The 17,175-nt window shown below is 40.4% G+C and overlaps 1 protein-coding gene across 3 annotated transcripts in view; it reads left to right on the top strand.

The window, feature by feature from the left end:
* ZNF397 (zinc finger protein 397) overlaps window positions 1–16,645 on the top strand; it is a 49,692-nt gene extending 33,047 nt beyond the window's left edge. Inside the window, exons 1-4 of one of the 3 annotated variants that reach the window (XM_065932367.1) lie at window positions 4,093–4,469; window positions 4,969–5,192; window positions 12,192–12,249; window positions 13,480–16,645. In XM_065932367.1, the coding sequence (XP_065788439.1) occupies window positions 13,509–15,479 (1,971 nt within the window). In that variant the 5' untranslated portion in view covers window positions 4,093–4,469; window positions 4,969–5,192; window positions 12,192–12,249; window positions 13,480–13,508 and the 3' untranslated portion in view covers window positions 15,480–16,645. Of the gene's footprint in view, window positions 1–4,092; window positions 4,470–4,968; window positions 5,193–12,191; window positions 12,250–13,479 lie in introns of those variants that run through there. The other 2 variants (XM_065932366.1, XM_065932369.1) reach the window with 2 other exon arrangements.
* Window positions 16,646–17,175: the final 530 nt, after the last annotated feature.

Raw genomic sequence — 17,175 nt, 5'->3', positions numbered from 1 at the left:
TTGTTAGAAAAATTTTTATTATGAACTCAATTTCTTTACTTTTCATACACTTGTTTTTATTTCTCTTTCAGTCAGTTTTAGTAATTTGTATAATTCTAAGTAATATGTCCATTTCACTTATGGTGTATAATGTGTTTGCATAAAGTTGTTTATAATAATCCCTATGCTCTTTTAAATTTTTATAGGGTTGGTAGTGATGTCCCCTCTTCTTGGCTTTTGTTAATCTCTTTTTTTCCTTTAGTTGGTCTAGTAAAGGATAACTACATACTAACAAAAATACGTATTTTCAAAGAACAAAATTTTGGTACTTTTGGTGGGGGGGGGGCGGGTAGTGGCCTGCATGCAGTCTTAGTTGTGGCACACAGGGTCTTTGATGGAGTGAGATCTTTCAGTTACGGGACGTGGGATCTAGTTCCCTGACCAGGGATAGGACTTGGGCCCTCTGCTTTGGCAGTGCGGAGTCTTAACCACTGAACCATTTGGAAAGTCCCTTGGTTTGATTTTTTTTTTTTTCTGCTTTCAGTTTTATTAATTACTACTTGACTCATTACTTCCTTCCTTCTGCTTCTTTTGGCTGTTAAGTTTGCTTTACATTTTCAAGTTTCTCAAGATGAACTTAGATTACTGCTACGAGGTTTTCTTTTCTTATGTAGGCATTTCAAAGCTAAAAAAATTTCCTCTTATGCACTGCTGTAGCTACACCATACAAACTTTTAAATATTGCATTTCATTTTCATTCAGTATAAAACATAATTTCCTCTTGTGATTTCTTTGAATTATAGGCTATTTAGATATGGGTTGTTTAATTTCCAAATATCTTAGAGTTTCCAAATTACTCTGTCGCTTGAAATGCCCTGTGGGTCAGTGGAAGTGAAGAGAAGTCACTCAGTAAGGACACATCAACTCTTTGCGAGTCCATGGACTATATAGTCCATGGAATTTTCCAGGCCAGAATACTGGACTGGGTAGCCTTTCCCTTCCCCAGGGGATCTTCCAACCTAGGGGCCGAACCCAGGTCTCCTGCATTGTGGGCGTATTCTTTACCAGCTGAGCCACGAGGGAAGCCCAAGAATACTGGAGTGGGGAGCCTATCCCTTCTCCAGCAGATCTTCCCGACCTAGGAATCAAACAGGGGTCTCCTGCACTGTAGGCAGACTCTTTACCAGCTGAGCTACTGGGCCAGTGGAATCCCTATCAACTGCAATCTCTGGGCCACATAGGTCCCATTGGCCTCGGAGCCACTCTCAGTTGAGGTGGCCTTGGTGTCTCAACCCTCAGTAGTGGACCCATCCCCTGGGCATTCCATCGTCTGTGTGTAGAATCCCAATAGAATCCCAAAAGTCTGACAGTCTTTATTTTGTCCTGTCTCTGTCAAATTCAGTCCAAGCTGGCAGTGTTTCTGGTGAGAATCATATTGGTCTTCCGTGGATATCAGAGGGATGCACACAACTGGATACAAGGTTCTTCCATGGATCCTTCCTATGGATAACCCCCTTTCTATTCCTGGTTTCTGTTGAGATGGCTGATTGGGTTCATGAATCACCCATCTAACCTCTTCACCGAAAGGCTGTCCAGCTACACCAATGGCCTTGTCTCTGGAGCATGTGATCTGTGTAGGCTGAGAATCTTCCAAATCTTTGAGTACTGACTCCTTTTCGATTTATCTCTTTCCTCTCATATTTTTACTATAATCAGCAAGGGAAAATCATCCAGCTATACTTTACACCTTTTGCTTGATAATCTCCTCAGTTAACTACCCAAGCTCATCACTTACAAGTTCTATTTTCTGTCCAACAGCAGAATGTGATTCAGTCAAGTTCCTGCTACTTTATAAAAAGTATCACCTTTTTCTCCAGCTTCCAATAATTTTTTTTTTTGGCCACGCCACATGGCTTGTGAGATCTTAGTTCCCGGACCAGGGATTGAACCCCAGGCCCCAGCTGTGAAAGTGCCAAGTCCTCACGGATGGACCACCAGAGAATTTGCCCTCACCAGAAGTATTTTTAATGCTCATTTTTTCTAGCAAAATTCTGTTCATGACAATATATGTATTCTCTAAGATGACAGAGGATTCCACTTCTGAGCTTTTCATTTCCTTCTGAGCCCTTGCCAGAGTCACTTTTAACGTCCATATTTCTACCAACAATCTCTATAGGGAGAGAACGCCAAGGACTGGGACTTCCCTGGCCATCTGCTGGTTGACTCTGCACTTCCACTGCAAGGGGTATGGCTTCCATTCCTGGTCAGGGGACTAAAATCCCGAATGTTGCATGGCATGGCCGAGGAATGCCAGCAACCACCTGAAGTTAGGAGACTGGGGTGGAACCAGTCCTTCCCTAGAGCCTTCAGAGGATCATGGCCCTTGCTAACACCTTTGATTTGGGGTTGTAAGCTCCAGACTGTGACAGAATAAATTTTTGTTGGGTTGAGCCACTCAGTTTGTGGTACTAGAAATGGGGTGCTGAACAAACACCTAAAAATGTAGATGTGGCTTTCAAACTGGGAAATGATCAGAAGCTGGAGGAGTTCTGAGGTTGATGATACCAACCAAATCTAGGATGCCTTGAAGAGATTGTGTCCATACAAAGACCCGTACAGAAATGTTCATGGCACCTTTATTCCTAATAGTGAAAAAAACTATAGGTAACCCACATGCCCATGAACTGGTGAATGGATAAACAAACTGTGGTGTGTACATCCAATAGAATATCATTCAGCAACAAAAAGGAGGAGTAGGCTGCTGATACAGCAATATAGCTAAACCTCAAAATAATAATGCTTAGTGAAAGAAGTTTGAGTGCAAAAAAGAGTACATTATGTTTGAGTCCATGTAAATAACTCTAGAAAATGCTAACTATAATAACAGAAAGCAGAATAGTGGTTGGGGGCTGTGAAAACAAAGGGAGGGATTACCAAGGGAAGGAGGAAACTTCTGGGAATGTGTTTATAATTTTCATTATGGCGATGGTTTCATAGTTGTATACATAGGACAAAACTCACCAAATTGTATACTTTAAATATTTGCTGATTATTGTATGCCTGTTATATACCTTACTGTGTTTTTTTTAAAAAAAGCATCTGCACTCCCTACTTGGAACCGCTGGACCCAAACAAGGAGTCCTTACATTTGTTTTTACATAATGTTCCTTACATTTCATCAGGGTCTCTTTCACATCCCTAAATTTCATAAATTGGAACAGGTTCAAGGGCTGAAGGACAAAGTCCTCTTTCTCTACCTCAATCATCACTTCAGCCTGCCACCATTTTCCCAAACCTATACCTTTTCTTCGACATCTTAACTCACATTTCTCACCGGTCTCAATACTTCTATTTCCTATTTCTATATCCCCCCCGCCCCCGCCCTCGCCTCTCGCCCTCACCCTTATTTCCCAAGATATTTCCAAGGACACCGGAACATCCTTTCCCACCCTGATGCCCTCTCCCGCCCCCTTTCACATCCTTCTCACCCTGATCCTTCAGCCACAACGAGGAGTGTATTGGCAAGCAGACAGTTTAGAAAGAGACCCCCATGCCCTTTCTTAACAGCAAAATAGATGAAAATCCAGCTTTCTAGCTAGTCAGGGATGAATTCCTGAGCACTGTCTATTTTTCAGGCAGCAGTTATCAAAGTGTGGCCTCAGGATCACCTGAGAAGCTGCGCCCCCACTGCAGACCTACTGAGTCGGAAGCTGGGGTGGGGCCCAGCCATCAGTTTTAGTAGAGGCACGTCAGTGTTCTGGGGCGGGGGGAAACAGACGGGAAGAAAGTTAGATTGGAAGCTCTCCGTGCGTATCTGATTGACAGATTTGGGGGCTCGAAGACAGGGTGTGGGGTGGGAGGGAGACATTAACAAAGGAGAAAGAGATAATTAAGGAAGAGCTCATTATGTAGTCAGAAAATCTACCCTGCCCCAGAGTGCTTTCTCGAAAGATGTTCTCTGACATTTACGCCAGGAACTGGCAGACAGGGCCAGCCAGGCCCCTAACTGAGGCCAGTTCCGCGGATGTTTAGGGGTTAAATCTCTGCAGCTCCCCGCCACCCCCGCCTCGCGCGTGTGCGCGTGCGCGGCCTCGGGCCATAGAGCTAAGCAAGCCTCCCAGATTCCTAGAGCGGACGGCGCGATGGCTGGTTTAGCGGGTGGGAGGCTTGACGGCGACCTGGAGAACACGTCAAGGTATGGGTGATGTCGGCTCACGGATGGCAGAGGAACTCGGGCAATCTGGGCTGCCCAGCGGCCTCGCAGCGCCGCCAGGGAACCTTGTACGGTTCCTTGAGTCTTTAGGGAGTCGAGGCTGTCGCCGTGGCCCCCAGGCGCCGCTCCTGGGCCCTGGGAGCTGGTCGGTGCTTGGCCTGGCTTGGGTACCCAGCCAGTCGTTGACCGGCCTTGGGTTCTGTTGAATGAACACTAGAAACTGGAAGCGAGTGGAATCCAGAAGCTTGGATGCAGCCGCGCGAATCAGCCGACGAAGGTGTGAGTGTGAGAACAGAAGGAGGGAGGGACGGATGATGATAATGATGTCATTTGTGTCATTTGGGTGTGGGAAGGGCAGCGAATAACATAGAGCTAACCGCTAGGGCAGAATCCTGAAATTCCCTCCCCTGCCTTATGTTTCCCGTTATATCCTTATTTTGGTAGCATTAACCCCCGGATTATTTTTTTAAAATCTCTAGACTTGGAATGAAGACTACATGTCCAAGACGGTGGTATACACTATTGATACACTGTGTAAAATATATAACTAATAAAAAATTAGGTATGATGAGAACATACTGTATAGCTCAGCAAACTCTACTTAATGCTCTGTGGTAAACTGTATGGAAAGGAAGCCCAAAAGGGACTTCCCTAACTAACCCTAACTTCCCTAACCCATCCCTGGATGATGAGGGAGGAAGCATAATACATTTGAAAGAAAAGCACCTGAAAGTTAAATGAGATTTTATTTTCTCCTTAACGTCTTTTATATCCAGAGGATGTTTTTGCTGGTCTAGTCTCAGAAATTATATCTTCAGCCTCTGCATTGATTCCCTTCCAAATCCAATGGTGCCCAGTTGCCTCCAGGCCTCAGACTTCTATGTGAACAAGAAAAGCTCACTGAGGAAATGGTAATTCTTCAGTTGCTCCCTGAGATGTCATGTCCAGTTGCAGTCTATGGAGACTCAGTTCACTTATGAGTCTTAAGAACACCTGTCAGGTGAGAAGCAGTGTGTGTCTTTTTTGATGGTTGGGGGAGGGGGCGGTTTGGGGTTACCTTACTATGTTAGTGTCTTCTGGTGCTCTTGGTATTTCTCATTGCCATTAGCCTTCCCTGTATTAGGCAGTACCATCTCTTTTTTCACAAAAGAAAAAACATTCTTTTGTGTTCCGAGCTCATGGCTTTATTGTACATTCTTGCAAAATTCTCCTGGCATTCCTTTCTCTCTTCCATTTTTCCCATTATAATCACCTCACCACCAAGCTATCAGTATTCTGTATTTCTGGAGATACTACCTGTGAACTAATCAAAGAAGCCTTTACCCTCAAAGAGTTTACATTCTAGTTGCAGGGAAAAGAAATATATAAATACACAGTATAGTATCCCTGTGGCTCAGTTGGTAAAGAATTCACCTGCAATGCGGGAGACCTGGGTTCAGTCCCTTTGTTGGGAAGATCCCCTAGAGAAGGGAAAGGTTACCCACTCCAGTATTCTGGCCTGGAGAATTCCATGGGACCGTATAGTCCATGGGGATGCAAAGAGTTGGACACGACTGAGAGACTTTCACTTTCACTTCACTTTCACAGTATAGTATCAGATACTGATAATTGTTATGGAGAATGTATCAGAATTCTGGCAGGAAACAGATGGCTTATTCAAATTGGATAATTCAGATTTCATGAAGAGGCTGGGCGGGATTATAGAAATCAACAAGGGATGGAGAAGAGCCTACACAAAGTCTAAGCTGATAGAACTATCTTCTTTTTTTTTTTTTCATTTATTTTTATTAGTTGGAGGCTAATTACTTTACAGTATTGTAGTGGGTTTTGTCATACATTGACATGAATCAGCCATGGAGTTACATGTATTCCCCATCCCGATCCCCCCTCCCACCCCCCTCTCTACCCGATCCCTCTGGGTCTTCCCAGTGCACCAGGCCCGAGCACTTGTCTCATGCATCCAACCTGGGCTGGTGATCTGTTTCACCCTAGATAATATACATGTTTCGATGCTATTCTCTCGAAACATTCCACCCTCGCCTTCTCCCACAGAGTCCAAAAGTCTGTTCTGTACATCTGTGTCTCTTTTTCTCTTTTGCATATAGGGTTATCATTACCATCTTTCTAAATTCCATATATATGTGTTAGTATGCTGTAATGTTCTTTATCTTTCTGGCTTACTTCACTCTGTATAACAACCTAGATGCCCATCAGCAGACGAATGGATAAGAAAGCTGTGGTACATATACACCATGGAATATTACTCAGCCATTAAAAAGAATTCATTTGAATCAGTTCTAATGAGATGGATGAAACTGGAGCCCATTATACAGAGAACTATCTTCTGTCACCCATTCCACATCACCCTTATCTTCTGCCAGCATCCCAGTGGTGCAGAGTTCTTTATCTAGTCAAATAACATAAACCTTCTTTCCTAGATGATCTAAGTCCTTGGTGACCCTGTCTCTTTCAGGTTACTTTGGTGTACCGTTGACAGGGCCTGTTAGACATGAGAGAACTAATGGGCACCCCCATGAAGTCCTCTGAGTTCCAGTAGCATCAACCATTTCCCCACTGGTAATTGGTATCAGTCATTCTGGCCAGCAGAGTGACCCCATCTCTGCCTGCTGGTTTGACAGTTTGAGGAGCCCAAAATACAGAAGCAGGAAACAGTCTCAACTTCAAATTTAATAAAATTATGACTTTGTCCCATGGTAGAAGTATTTTTCCTTTGAGAATCAGAATCCCAAACCCACCAAGCCCAAGATTGTAGGGATAAGAAGCAAAAATAATGTAAGTGAGTTATGAGGTATAGAGTAAGAGACATTATTACTTTCTCTTCTTCCCTTGGCTCCTATATCCATGTATTATGGCCATGGGGAATATATAGTGCTGTTTATCATCCTCTAGTTTATTGCATATATTGCATCCCGTATGACAACACCACAAACTTATCAAGGTGTTGTTGCCCAGCTGGTACCATAATGGAATCTTCATTTAATCATTCCACCATTATCATCATCCACTTAAATCCGGATGGTGGGACATATGATAAGGCCCGTGAGTTATATGTATATGAGCTCACTGCTGAACTTCCTTCCCTGTAAAATGACTCCTTGGTGGTAATACTATATAGAATACTGTGATAAGAAGTACAGCATTCTCTTAAGTCAATGTAAATTTTTATCTGGACTGTGTATTATAGTCCTTTGAAAACAAATGGTTGCCTTCTCCATAATAAAAAGGGTTAGGTGTAGTGAATCTGTCCCCAAGTGGGTACCTAGTTTCTCTCTAGAGAATGGTACCTTATTAGGGCCTTAGCAGTTGGCCTCTTGAGCACATAGAAATGATTCTGGGCATATCAACCTTCATAAGTGGAGGTCCGTTTTGTTGAGTCCTTATATAGCCTCCGTCTGTGCTGCCGTGACCACTTTGTGCACGAATCCATTGGGCAAACACTGCATTGGTAAAAAGGCTGATTGACATCATAATATGGATCGCCGTATCCATCTGATTGAGAGTCTTCTCCACAGAAAATGCCCTTTGGTAGGATTCACATGGGCCACTAACTTATTAGTGGTTCATGCTTTGGTTCATCCTCATACTTTTCCTCCAGAATCTTTATTTCTCATCTTGTTCAGTCTTATTCTTCCCAGGTACCTAAGTGATCAGACGGGCTTCCCTGGTGGCTCACCAGTAAAGACTCTGCCTGCCAATGCAGGAGATGTGAGTTTGATCCCTGTGTCGGGAAGATCCCCTGGAGAAGGAAATGGCAACCCGCTCCAGTATTCTTGCCTGAAAATTCCATGGACAGAGGAACCTGGCAGGCTACAGTCCATGGGGTTGCAAAGAGTTGGACACGACTTAGTGACTAAACAACAAACAACAACAGATAACCCATTAGTTCAGTTCAGTTCAGTTCAGTCGCTCAGTTGTGTCCGACTGTTTTCGACCCCATGAATCACAGCACGCCAGGCCTCCCTGTCCATCACCAACTCCCCAAGTTTACTCAAACTCATGTCCATCGAGTTGGTGATGCCATCCAGCCATCTCATCCTCTGTCGTCCCCTTCTCCTCCTGCCCCCAATCCCTCCCAGCATCAGGGTCTTTTCCAATGAGTCAACTCTTTGCATGAGGTGGCCAAAGTATTAGAGTTTCAGCTTCAGCATCAGTCCTTCCGGTGAACACCCAGGACTGATCTCCTTTAGGATGGACTGGTTGGATCTCCTTGCAGTCCAAGGGACTCTCAAGAGTCTCCTCTAACACCACAGTTCAAAAAGCATCAATTTTTTGGCGCTCAGTTTTCTTCACAGTCCAATTCTCGCATCCATACATGACCACTGAAAAAACCATAGCCTTGACTAGATGGACCTTTGTTGGCAAAGTATTGTCTCTGCTTTTACTACACATGAATTGTCAATTCATGTATCTTAGGCTATGTTGCCTAAGTAGACTTGGAAAGTAGACAACCAGGTATATACCTGAAATTCTGCCCACTGGAAGGATTTGCCTTTCCCAGCGTGTTTGAGGCCACTGCTGAGTAGAGGTATAGGCTGGTGCCCATACACTGGGCACGCTCATCTGTGCATTTTCCTCCTCTGTTAACTGGTAATAGGGAACTCCCATGGGACCCTAAATATAGGTTGAGGGGGCGTGGTAGTGGTGCAGTAGGAACAGGATTGGGAATCTGAGTCACTATCACGTGGAATTTACTTGTCTTTCAGATTTGCTTTTATAATGGAATACTGGTTTATATGTTCAGTTCTCTGAATTGATGGATCATATAACAACTAGTACACAGAGGTCACTTTGTAATAGTTATTTGGTACTCTGTGGTCAAGCATTAAGTCTCTAATAGTGCTCAAGAGCAAGCCAAGATCTGCTTTTCACTTAGAAAATGGTTGGTAGAAGGGAGTATGGTCTTATTCCACTATGGTTCTCTCTTTTTTTAATATTTATTTTTATTTATTTGGTTGTGCCAGGTCTTAGTTGTGACATGTGAAATCTTTAGTTGTGGCATGAGAACTCTTAGTTGCAGCATGTGGGATCTAGTTCCCTGACCAGGGATTGAACCCAGACTCCCTGTATTAGGAACATAGAGTCTTAGCCAGTAGACTACCAGGGAAGTCCCTTCACTGTGGTTCTCTTACAGAGGCTTTCAAGAGTCTCCATACAGCAACCATGACTGCTCCTGACACTTCCAGTACCATTGGTTATCCTGGTTAATGAGGTCATGTGACAGGACAGCTTGTAATGCAAAATGGTCCTATTGTAGAACCTTTTTTTATTCTACTGTTAGTCACTCAGTCATGTCTGACTCTGCAACCCCATACACTGCAACCCGCCAGGCTTGTCTCTCCATGGAATTCTCCAGGCCAGAGTACTGAGTCTCTCTCAAAAGTTGCAACCTTACAAATTACTCAGATTGGTCATTTCAGCTCACTTACTATGGTATCTGTTCCCTAAAAAATGCAGGCCCACCAAGCATTATGGTCTCTGAGGTGGTAAGAATTGGTTAGAAGTATGACCTAAATGAGAGTATAAGCCATGTGACAGAGAAGAGTCTTCCAGGAGGAGGGAATAGCAAAAGTCAGAGCCCCATAAATGTAGCAGGAACAGAGTAAGCCTGGGGTAGACAGGTGATAGGGGTGGTGTAGAAATGAGGGCAGAGAGAAAAAAGGGACCAGATCATAAGTTATTCCCAGTGAAATGGGAAACCAGTGGAACTCTTTTCACAAGATAACATGTAAAGATCACTCTAGCCATTATATGGAGAACAGGAGAAAAGTAAGTTAGCATAAAGAAAGCAAATGATTTAAGAGAGTAATCAACTATGTCAAATAAATCAAGAAAAAGACTGAAAATTGACCATTGGATTTGTTAAGATAGAGCATATTAGGGGCTTTAATAAGTATGGTTTTGATGGAGTTACAGAGATAAAAGCCTGATTGCAGTGAGTTAAAAAAGGCCTAGACTTGATGTTGCTTAGAATATAGTGCTGTGTGAACTATACACACCTGAGCAAAGTGTGAAGTGGCTTAACCACTTTGGAAAAATCTAGTTAAAGACCCAACAATTCTGATCCTAAATTTATATAACCAAGAGAGACACTTATATATGTATACGGCGATAGACATACTAGCATATTCATATCAGCATTGTTTGAAATAACAAAATGTTCTTATCCATTGAAGAGGAATGGATAGATCACTTGTGGTATATGTCACATTATAGTAGTGAACATGAATGCACTGTGGGTGAATCTTCCGAACATAATGTTGAGCAAAAAACCAGTCATAGAATATATGTGGTATGATTCCATAAATGCATAAAGTTCAAAAACATGCTGTATTTGTTGCTAGGAATGCCATACCAAAACTATAGAGTGGGTGGCATAAACAACACAAATTTATTTTCTCAGTTGTGTGTATTAATTTTGGTCATCTATGCTTTACTTTGCTTCTAGAAGTCTTACAGCTTTAGGTTTTATATTTAGGTTTACATTACATTTCTAGTTAATTTTTGAAATAATTTTACTTATTTACTTTTGGCTGTGCTGGGTTTTCGTTGCTGCACAGCCTTTTCTCTAGTTATGCCGTGTGGGGGCTACTCACTAGTTGCGTTGCATGGGCTTCTCATTCCCATGGCTTCTCTTGTTGTGGAGCATGGGCCCTAGGCATACAGGTTTCAGCAGTTGTGATGCACAGGCTTAGTTGCTCTGTGGCATGTGGGATCTATCTGGATCAGGGATTGAACCTACGTCTCCTGCATTGACAGGCAGATTCTTTACCACTGAGCCACCAGGGAAGCCCCTCAGTTAATTTTTGTGTATAGTATAAGGAGGGGCTTCCCTGGTGGCTTAATAGGGAAAGAACAGAGTCAGGGTTAATTTTTGTTATTATAATATCCACTTGTAACACTCGTTTTTGAAAAGAAACTACTTTTTCACCATTGAATTATCTTGGCAACTTTGTTGAATGCCATTTGTACATACATATTTAGATCTGTTTATAGACTCTGTTCTATTCAGTTAATGGATATGTCTATCATTGCCAGTATCTCACTGCCTTGATTACTATATTTTTGTAGTATAAGCTCTCCAGTTTTGTTCTTTTTCAAAATTGTTTAGACCTTTCTCTGACTTTCTACACAGAGTTTAGAATTGGTTTGTCAGTTTCTACAAAAAGGCCTGCTGAGAATTTGATTCAGATTGCATTGAATCCACAGATCACTTTGGGAAGAATTTATCATCTTAACAATATAAAATCTTCCTATCTGTAGATGTTGGCATATATTTCTAAGTCTTTAATTTCTCTTAGCAAGTTTTATAGTTTTCATTATGCAGATATTGCACATACCTTGTTGAATTTGCTTGTAAGTATTTCATTTTTTAGTGCAACTGAGAAAATGTTTTTAATTATAGGTTCTAATTGTTCATTGCTAGTATACAGAAATGCAATCAGGTTTTGTGTATTGCACTAAAACCTTTTACAAGTTCTAGTAACTTTTTAAAGACACGTCAGGATTTTCTGTATACATGGTTGCATAATCTGTAATACAGTTTGACTTCTTTCTTGTATATCTCATTTATTTTTCATGTTATATTGCATTGTCTATGAATAGTGAATAGAAGTTGTACAGTGTTGAATAAAAGTGGTAACATGTTCTTGTTTTCCTTGCTTCTTCCTAGGAGAAAACTATGTAATGTTTAACCATTAAGTATGATGTTAGCTATTAGTTTTTCTTTGCCTTTTATTAAAGTAGTTAATTTACATGTAACATGGTTGATGTTAGGATTTAAATGTACCATTTAAATGTATTTTTTGTTTTTATTTTATCCCATCTTTTGTTTCTTTTTTGTTTTTATTTTTCTCTTCATGTGCCTGATTTATTTACATTATCAAGTTTTTTGTTTTTCCATTTTTTTCCTCTATCAGCTTATTGTTTATACATCCTTGTATTGTAACTTACCTGTCACATTATAACTTTCACCTCATAGGCTTTCTCAACTGTGATTCTGTGCGAAAATTAAGCCAAAATGCTCTAAGGCATTCACTGTAAGTAACATATTAATGTTTCTCCTATACATCTGTTGATGTACTAGCTTTCTACCATCTTTGGGAGAATTAAGAAAACAGTCACTCATAATATTTTCTTGTGGAACCCTGTTTGAAAAAGGCTGCCTTAGAAATCACAACATACATATTTAATTTATTCCAGTTTATCTTAGTTTACTATTTCTAGGATAATCCAAAGACCTTGTAATATTTTGGTTCCATTTACCTTCCTCCTTTTATGCTACTTTTGCCATATATTTTAATTCTACATATATACTGTAAACTCCATGAGATATTCAGGCCCATTTAGATTTACCCCAATACTTTACTTTTTCCAGTAGCCTTTACCTCTGGCAAAGAGGAGAAACGTCCACTTGGAGGCTTGGGATTTTTGATTTTAGCCCTTGAAATTAATCTCTGTCATGTTTTTAGCTCTCTAGACCATTTGCAGCCTGACAGTGATGTACCTTTTGTAGTAAACACCTCTTAAGAATGGGCTGATAGTCTCAAGAATTTTGGTGGAGCTCTCATGTTCTCTACCAATACATCTGGTATTGTTGAGCATAGGAATAACTTCCTAAAAAAAATCAACTCAAAAGAGATTTCTGATCCTACCTCCCTAATCTTTTTCTGATTTACATACCTTAGTAAGGACGTTTGGACACTAAATATAGTTGTCTTCAAAAGGATCATGTTTTCTTGGTCACTTTCTTCTAATAATCAAGACAAAAGAGGTAGAGGACTACATAGACCTATTTTTGAAAATTCAGGCTTCTTTCCTAACCATTCCTGGGCTTGGTGCCTCTTTCTTTCCCCCTGGACAGCACATGAGGAGCCTGGTTGGTGTACGCTCACAGTGACCGCCTGGCTGCCACTGCCTCCTCCTTCTCTTTTTCCCTTTTCCCTCCTTCCAGCTCCGTCACTGAAGTTTTCATTCATACTGCCTACTTTACATATACCAGTAAGTTGCTTATGTATTAGCTCTAAATAGTCAAACTTTCCTAATTACTGTAATTAGATTTCAGTATTCACAGATCTCTTCTTATGACAAACATATACAGAACATACCTGAGAAGCCACTTTAATAAACAGTTATTCATTATTTATTAATTTTCAGTGTTTTGGAGCACTCCTATACTGTGACATTTCATAGGAAAATACTAATCTTTTCACCTTAAAATTTCACAGTATGGAGAACATGTTCCATCTATATTTTGTTTCTTGTTTTAGATGGTGTGACTAAGGCCAGTGTTGGAGAGATGGCTTCTAAGGAGAAAATTACAGCAAAAGTTGAACCATTGACTGAAGAGTCTGGCAACCCCAGAAATGATGTTCTCCAGGATTCTGAATGCAGAGAATTCTCTGAACTTGGGGATAAATTCAATGAAAAGGATCAGAACATCTTTAAAAGAAGACAGCACAACTGTGATGAATGTGGGCAAAGCTTTGCTTGTAGTACAGGCCTTATTAGGCATCGAAGAACCCACTGGGAGAAACCCTATGAATGTGATCAGTGTGGAAAGGCCTTTAATGTGAGCTCAGCCCTGGTTCTGCATCAGAGAATTCATACTGGGGAGAAACCCTATCCTTGTAATTGGTGCATTAAAAGTTTCAGTCGGAGCTCAGACCTTATTAAACATCAAAGAGTCCACACTGGTGAGAAACCTTACAAATGTGATGAGTGTGGGAAAGCCTTCAGTCAGAGCTCTGATCTTATTATACATCAGAGAATCCATACAGGAGAAAAACCCTATCAATGCAGTCATTGTAGTAAAAGTTTTAGCCAGCGCTCAGACCTGGTTAAACATCAGAGAATCCATACTGGAGAGAAGCCTTATACATGTAGCCAGTGTAATAAACATTTTAGTCAGAGTTCTGATGTTATAAAACATCAAAGAATCCACACTGGTGAGAAACCATATAAATGCGATGTGTGTGGAAAAGCCTTCAGTCAGAGCTCAGATCTTATTCTACATCAGAGAATCCACACTGGAGAGAAACCATATCCATGTAATCAGTGTAACAAAAGTTTCAGTCAGAACTCAGACCTTATTAAACATCGAAGGATCCACACTGGAGAGAAACCCTATAAATGTAATGAATGTGGGAAAGCTTTTAATCAGAGCTCAGTTCTTATTCTGCATCAGAGAATTCACACTGGAGAGAAACCCTATCCATGTAATCAGTGTAGCAAAACCTTCAGTAGGCTTTCAGATCTTATTAATCATCAACGAATTCACACTGGAGAGAAGCCTTACCCCTGTAACCAGTGCAGTAAAATGTTTAGTCGAAGATCGGACCTTATTAAACATTATAGAATTCATACAGGTGAGAAACCCTATGAGTGCGATGAGTGTGGGAAAACCTTTAGTCAAAGCTCAAATCTTATTCTGCATCAGAGAATCCACTCTGGCGAGAAACCCTATCCGTGTAGCGATTGTACTAAAAGTTTTAGTCGTCGTTCAGACCTTGTGAAACATCAAAGAATACACACTGGAGAGAAACCATACACATGTGATCAGTGCAATAAAAGTTTTAGTCAAAGCTCAGACCTCACTAAACATCAGAGAGTACACTCTGGAGAAAAACCCTATCATTGTGATTGTTGTGAGAAAGCTTTCAGTCAGAGTTCTGACCTTATTCTTCATCAGAGAATTCACACTGGAGAAAAACCATATCCGTGCACACAGTGCAGCAAAAGTTTCAGTCAGAACTCAGACCTTATCAAGCACCAGAGGACCCACACTGGGGAAAAACCATATAAATGTAATGAGTGTGGGAAGGCGTTCAGTCAGTGTTCAGCTCTTGTCCTACATCAGAGGATCCATACTGGGGAGAAACCATACCCATGTGATCAGTGTGGCAAAGGCTTTAGTCGGAGCTCTGATGTCATTAACCATCAAAGAATCCACACAAATGAAAATCCATATAAATGTGATGTGTGTAGAAAAGCCTTCAGCACATGCACCGATCTTACTGAACACCAGAGAATCCACACGAGAAAGAAACCCCACAGGTGCGTTCAGTGCAGTAGAAGTTTTCGCCGGCTCTCTGATCTTAATCATCATGAGAAAATTCATTCTGGGGAAGACACTTTGAATGTGGGAAAACCTTTAGTGTATACCCCAACTTTGTTCAGTACTAGAGATGCTCTGCCAGAAAAAAATCTTAGGAATGCTATTGATTATGAGAAAGGTTTTAATCAATGTTCAGCTCTCATGCTACATTAAAAACACACACACACACACACACACACTACAGAGAAAACATAGTAATTCAATTTTTGTAATGAAAAGTTTAACTCAGAGCTCAGACATTACTAAAGAAAAATTCTGAGAATGAATCCTGTGGGTAGAGGGAAAATCTTTAACGTGAAAAAAATTTTACTGAATGTCAGCAACAATGGAAAAAAATTTCTGTCTGCTGTAATGTAAGAGAAGCTCTAGTCTTTTAATCAAGTCCACAAGAGGAAAGTTCCTATCATTATAAGAAATGTCTAACAGTGTTAATGCAGAATGTTACCAGATATTGTAAAAATCAGTGTGGTGGTGTGTGTAATCAGAGCTCAGAAAGAAATGTATTAGTGTTATAATCTCACACCTTTAGTGAGCCCAGATCACCAGTTGCAGAGAAGTTATTTTAGAGAATGTAGGGAAAACTTAAACCCTTCTCTTATCTTATCATTCACTCTGATAATTGGCATACTACTTATCTCCTGACAGCTGGAGAGTTCTACTTTATGCTAATTCTAGCTATTAAATTCCCTGCGTGTGAACATGCTATGCTATTTTGGTATTAAACTTGTTAACTACAAAACTCTAGTGCCCCATTTTCTGAAAGATGTTTTTTTTTTTTTTTGGCCAAGTTTTGTTCTTCCTAGTGAGCACAAGTTTTCAAGTTTCTGTGATGTTCATAGCAAACAGGAATTTGTTTTACTCTAAATAATGCAGCCCATCCATAAACTTTAGAGGTCTGAAATTATTTCAACACTACCATTTAATTGCAGCTTCTGAATATATGAAATAATTCTTTTAAATTCCATATGTTAAAGTATGAAGATTACTACTATGTTTATCCTGTCATCTATAGATTGAACAAAATATTAGCTAAACTAATAACCTTCATGACTAATTCATATAGCATATTCTGTTTACAAGTAAAAAGATCTTTTTTTAATGGCAACATTCATCAGACTTTGTTTTCTTTGTTGACTTCTGACATACATACTGATAATAGGCTATGTATACTTGATATTTTCAACTGAAAAACAGTTTTTTAAAAGTAAGAAAACCTGTCTTTCTGGTATTAACCATTTGTTAAAATTCTGCTACTGTCATTTACTTTGACTATCCCCCATAATTATCCAATTAATATTTTAATACACATTGTTAAATTACCATGTGAAAGACTTCTTTTTTTTTTTTTTTCAGGTTTTGTAGTATACACAAAGAATACACTGTCGTCAGAAATCATGAATTGTCTGGTCATAAAGGCTGACATATACAGAAAACATGGCTCAGTAGAATCATTAAGGTAGACGAGATGCTCATAAGAGCTCAGAGGAGGTAGGGTTCACTTGTGATTGGAAAGGAAGGAAAAGCTTTGTGGAGTTCCCAAGATTTGAGTTTTGAAGGATGGGAGTAGAGGCATATGGGCAGGGAGGGAATAGTCAAGAAAGGCACAGAAGTGATAAAATACAAGAAATGATGCAGAGTATGGTGCTTAGTCACTAGTTCAATAAATATTCAGTGTCAGACACTGCAGTGAGTGCTACTGAAGAAAGAATGATGCCCTTGTGCTTAAGTGTTTAGGAAAATAATGACTGAAACATGTACCTAAAAGAGTAAGAATAAAGTGGAAATTAAAATGAAGTAGGAGAAAAGACAGTTAAGTGTGATGCTAAATAAGCAGACACTTCAACTCTCT

The sequence above is a fragment of the Muntiacus reevesi genome, chromosome 4 (assembly GCF_963930625.1).
Source record: "Muntiacus reevesi chromosome 4, mMunRee1.1, whole genome shotgun sequence".
Lineage (NCBI taxonomy): Eukaryota > Metazoa > Chordata > Mammalia > Artiodactyla > Cervidae > Muntiacus > Muntiacus reevesi.
Note: the sequence above shows the minus strand (reverse complement) of the source record. Positions and strands in the feature narration are given on the sequence as shown.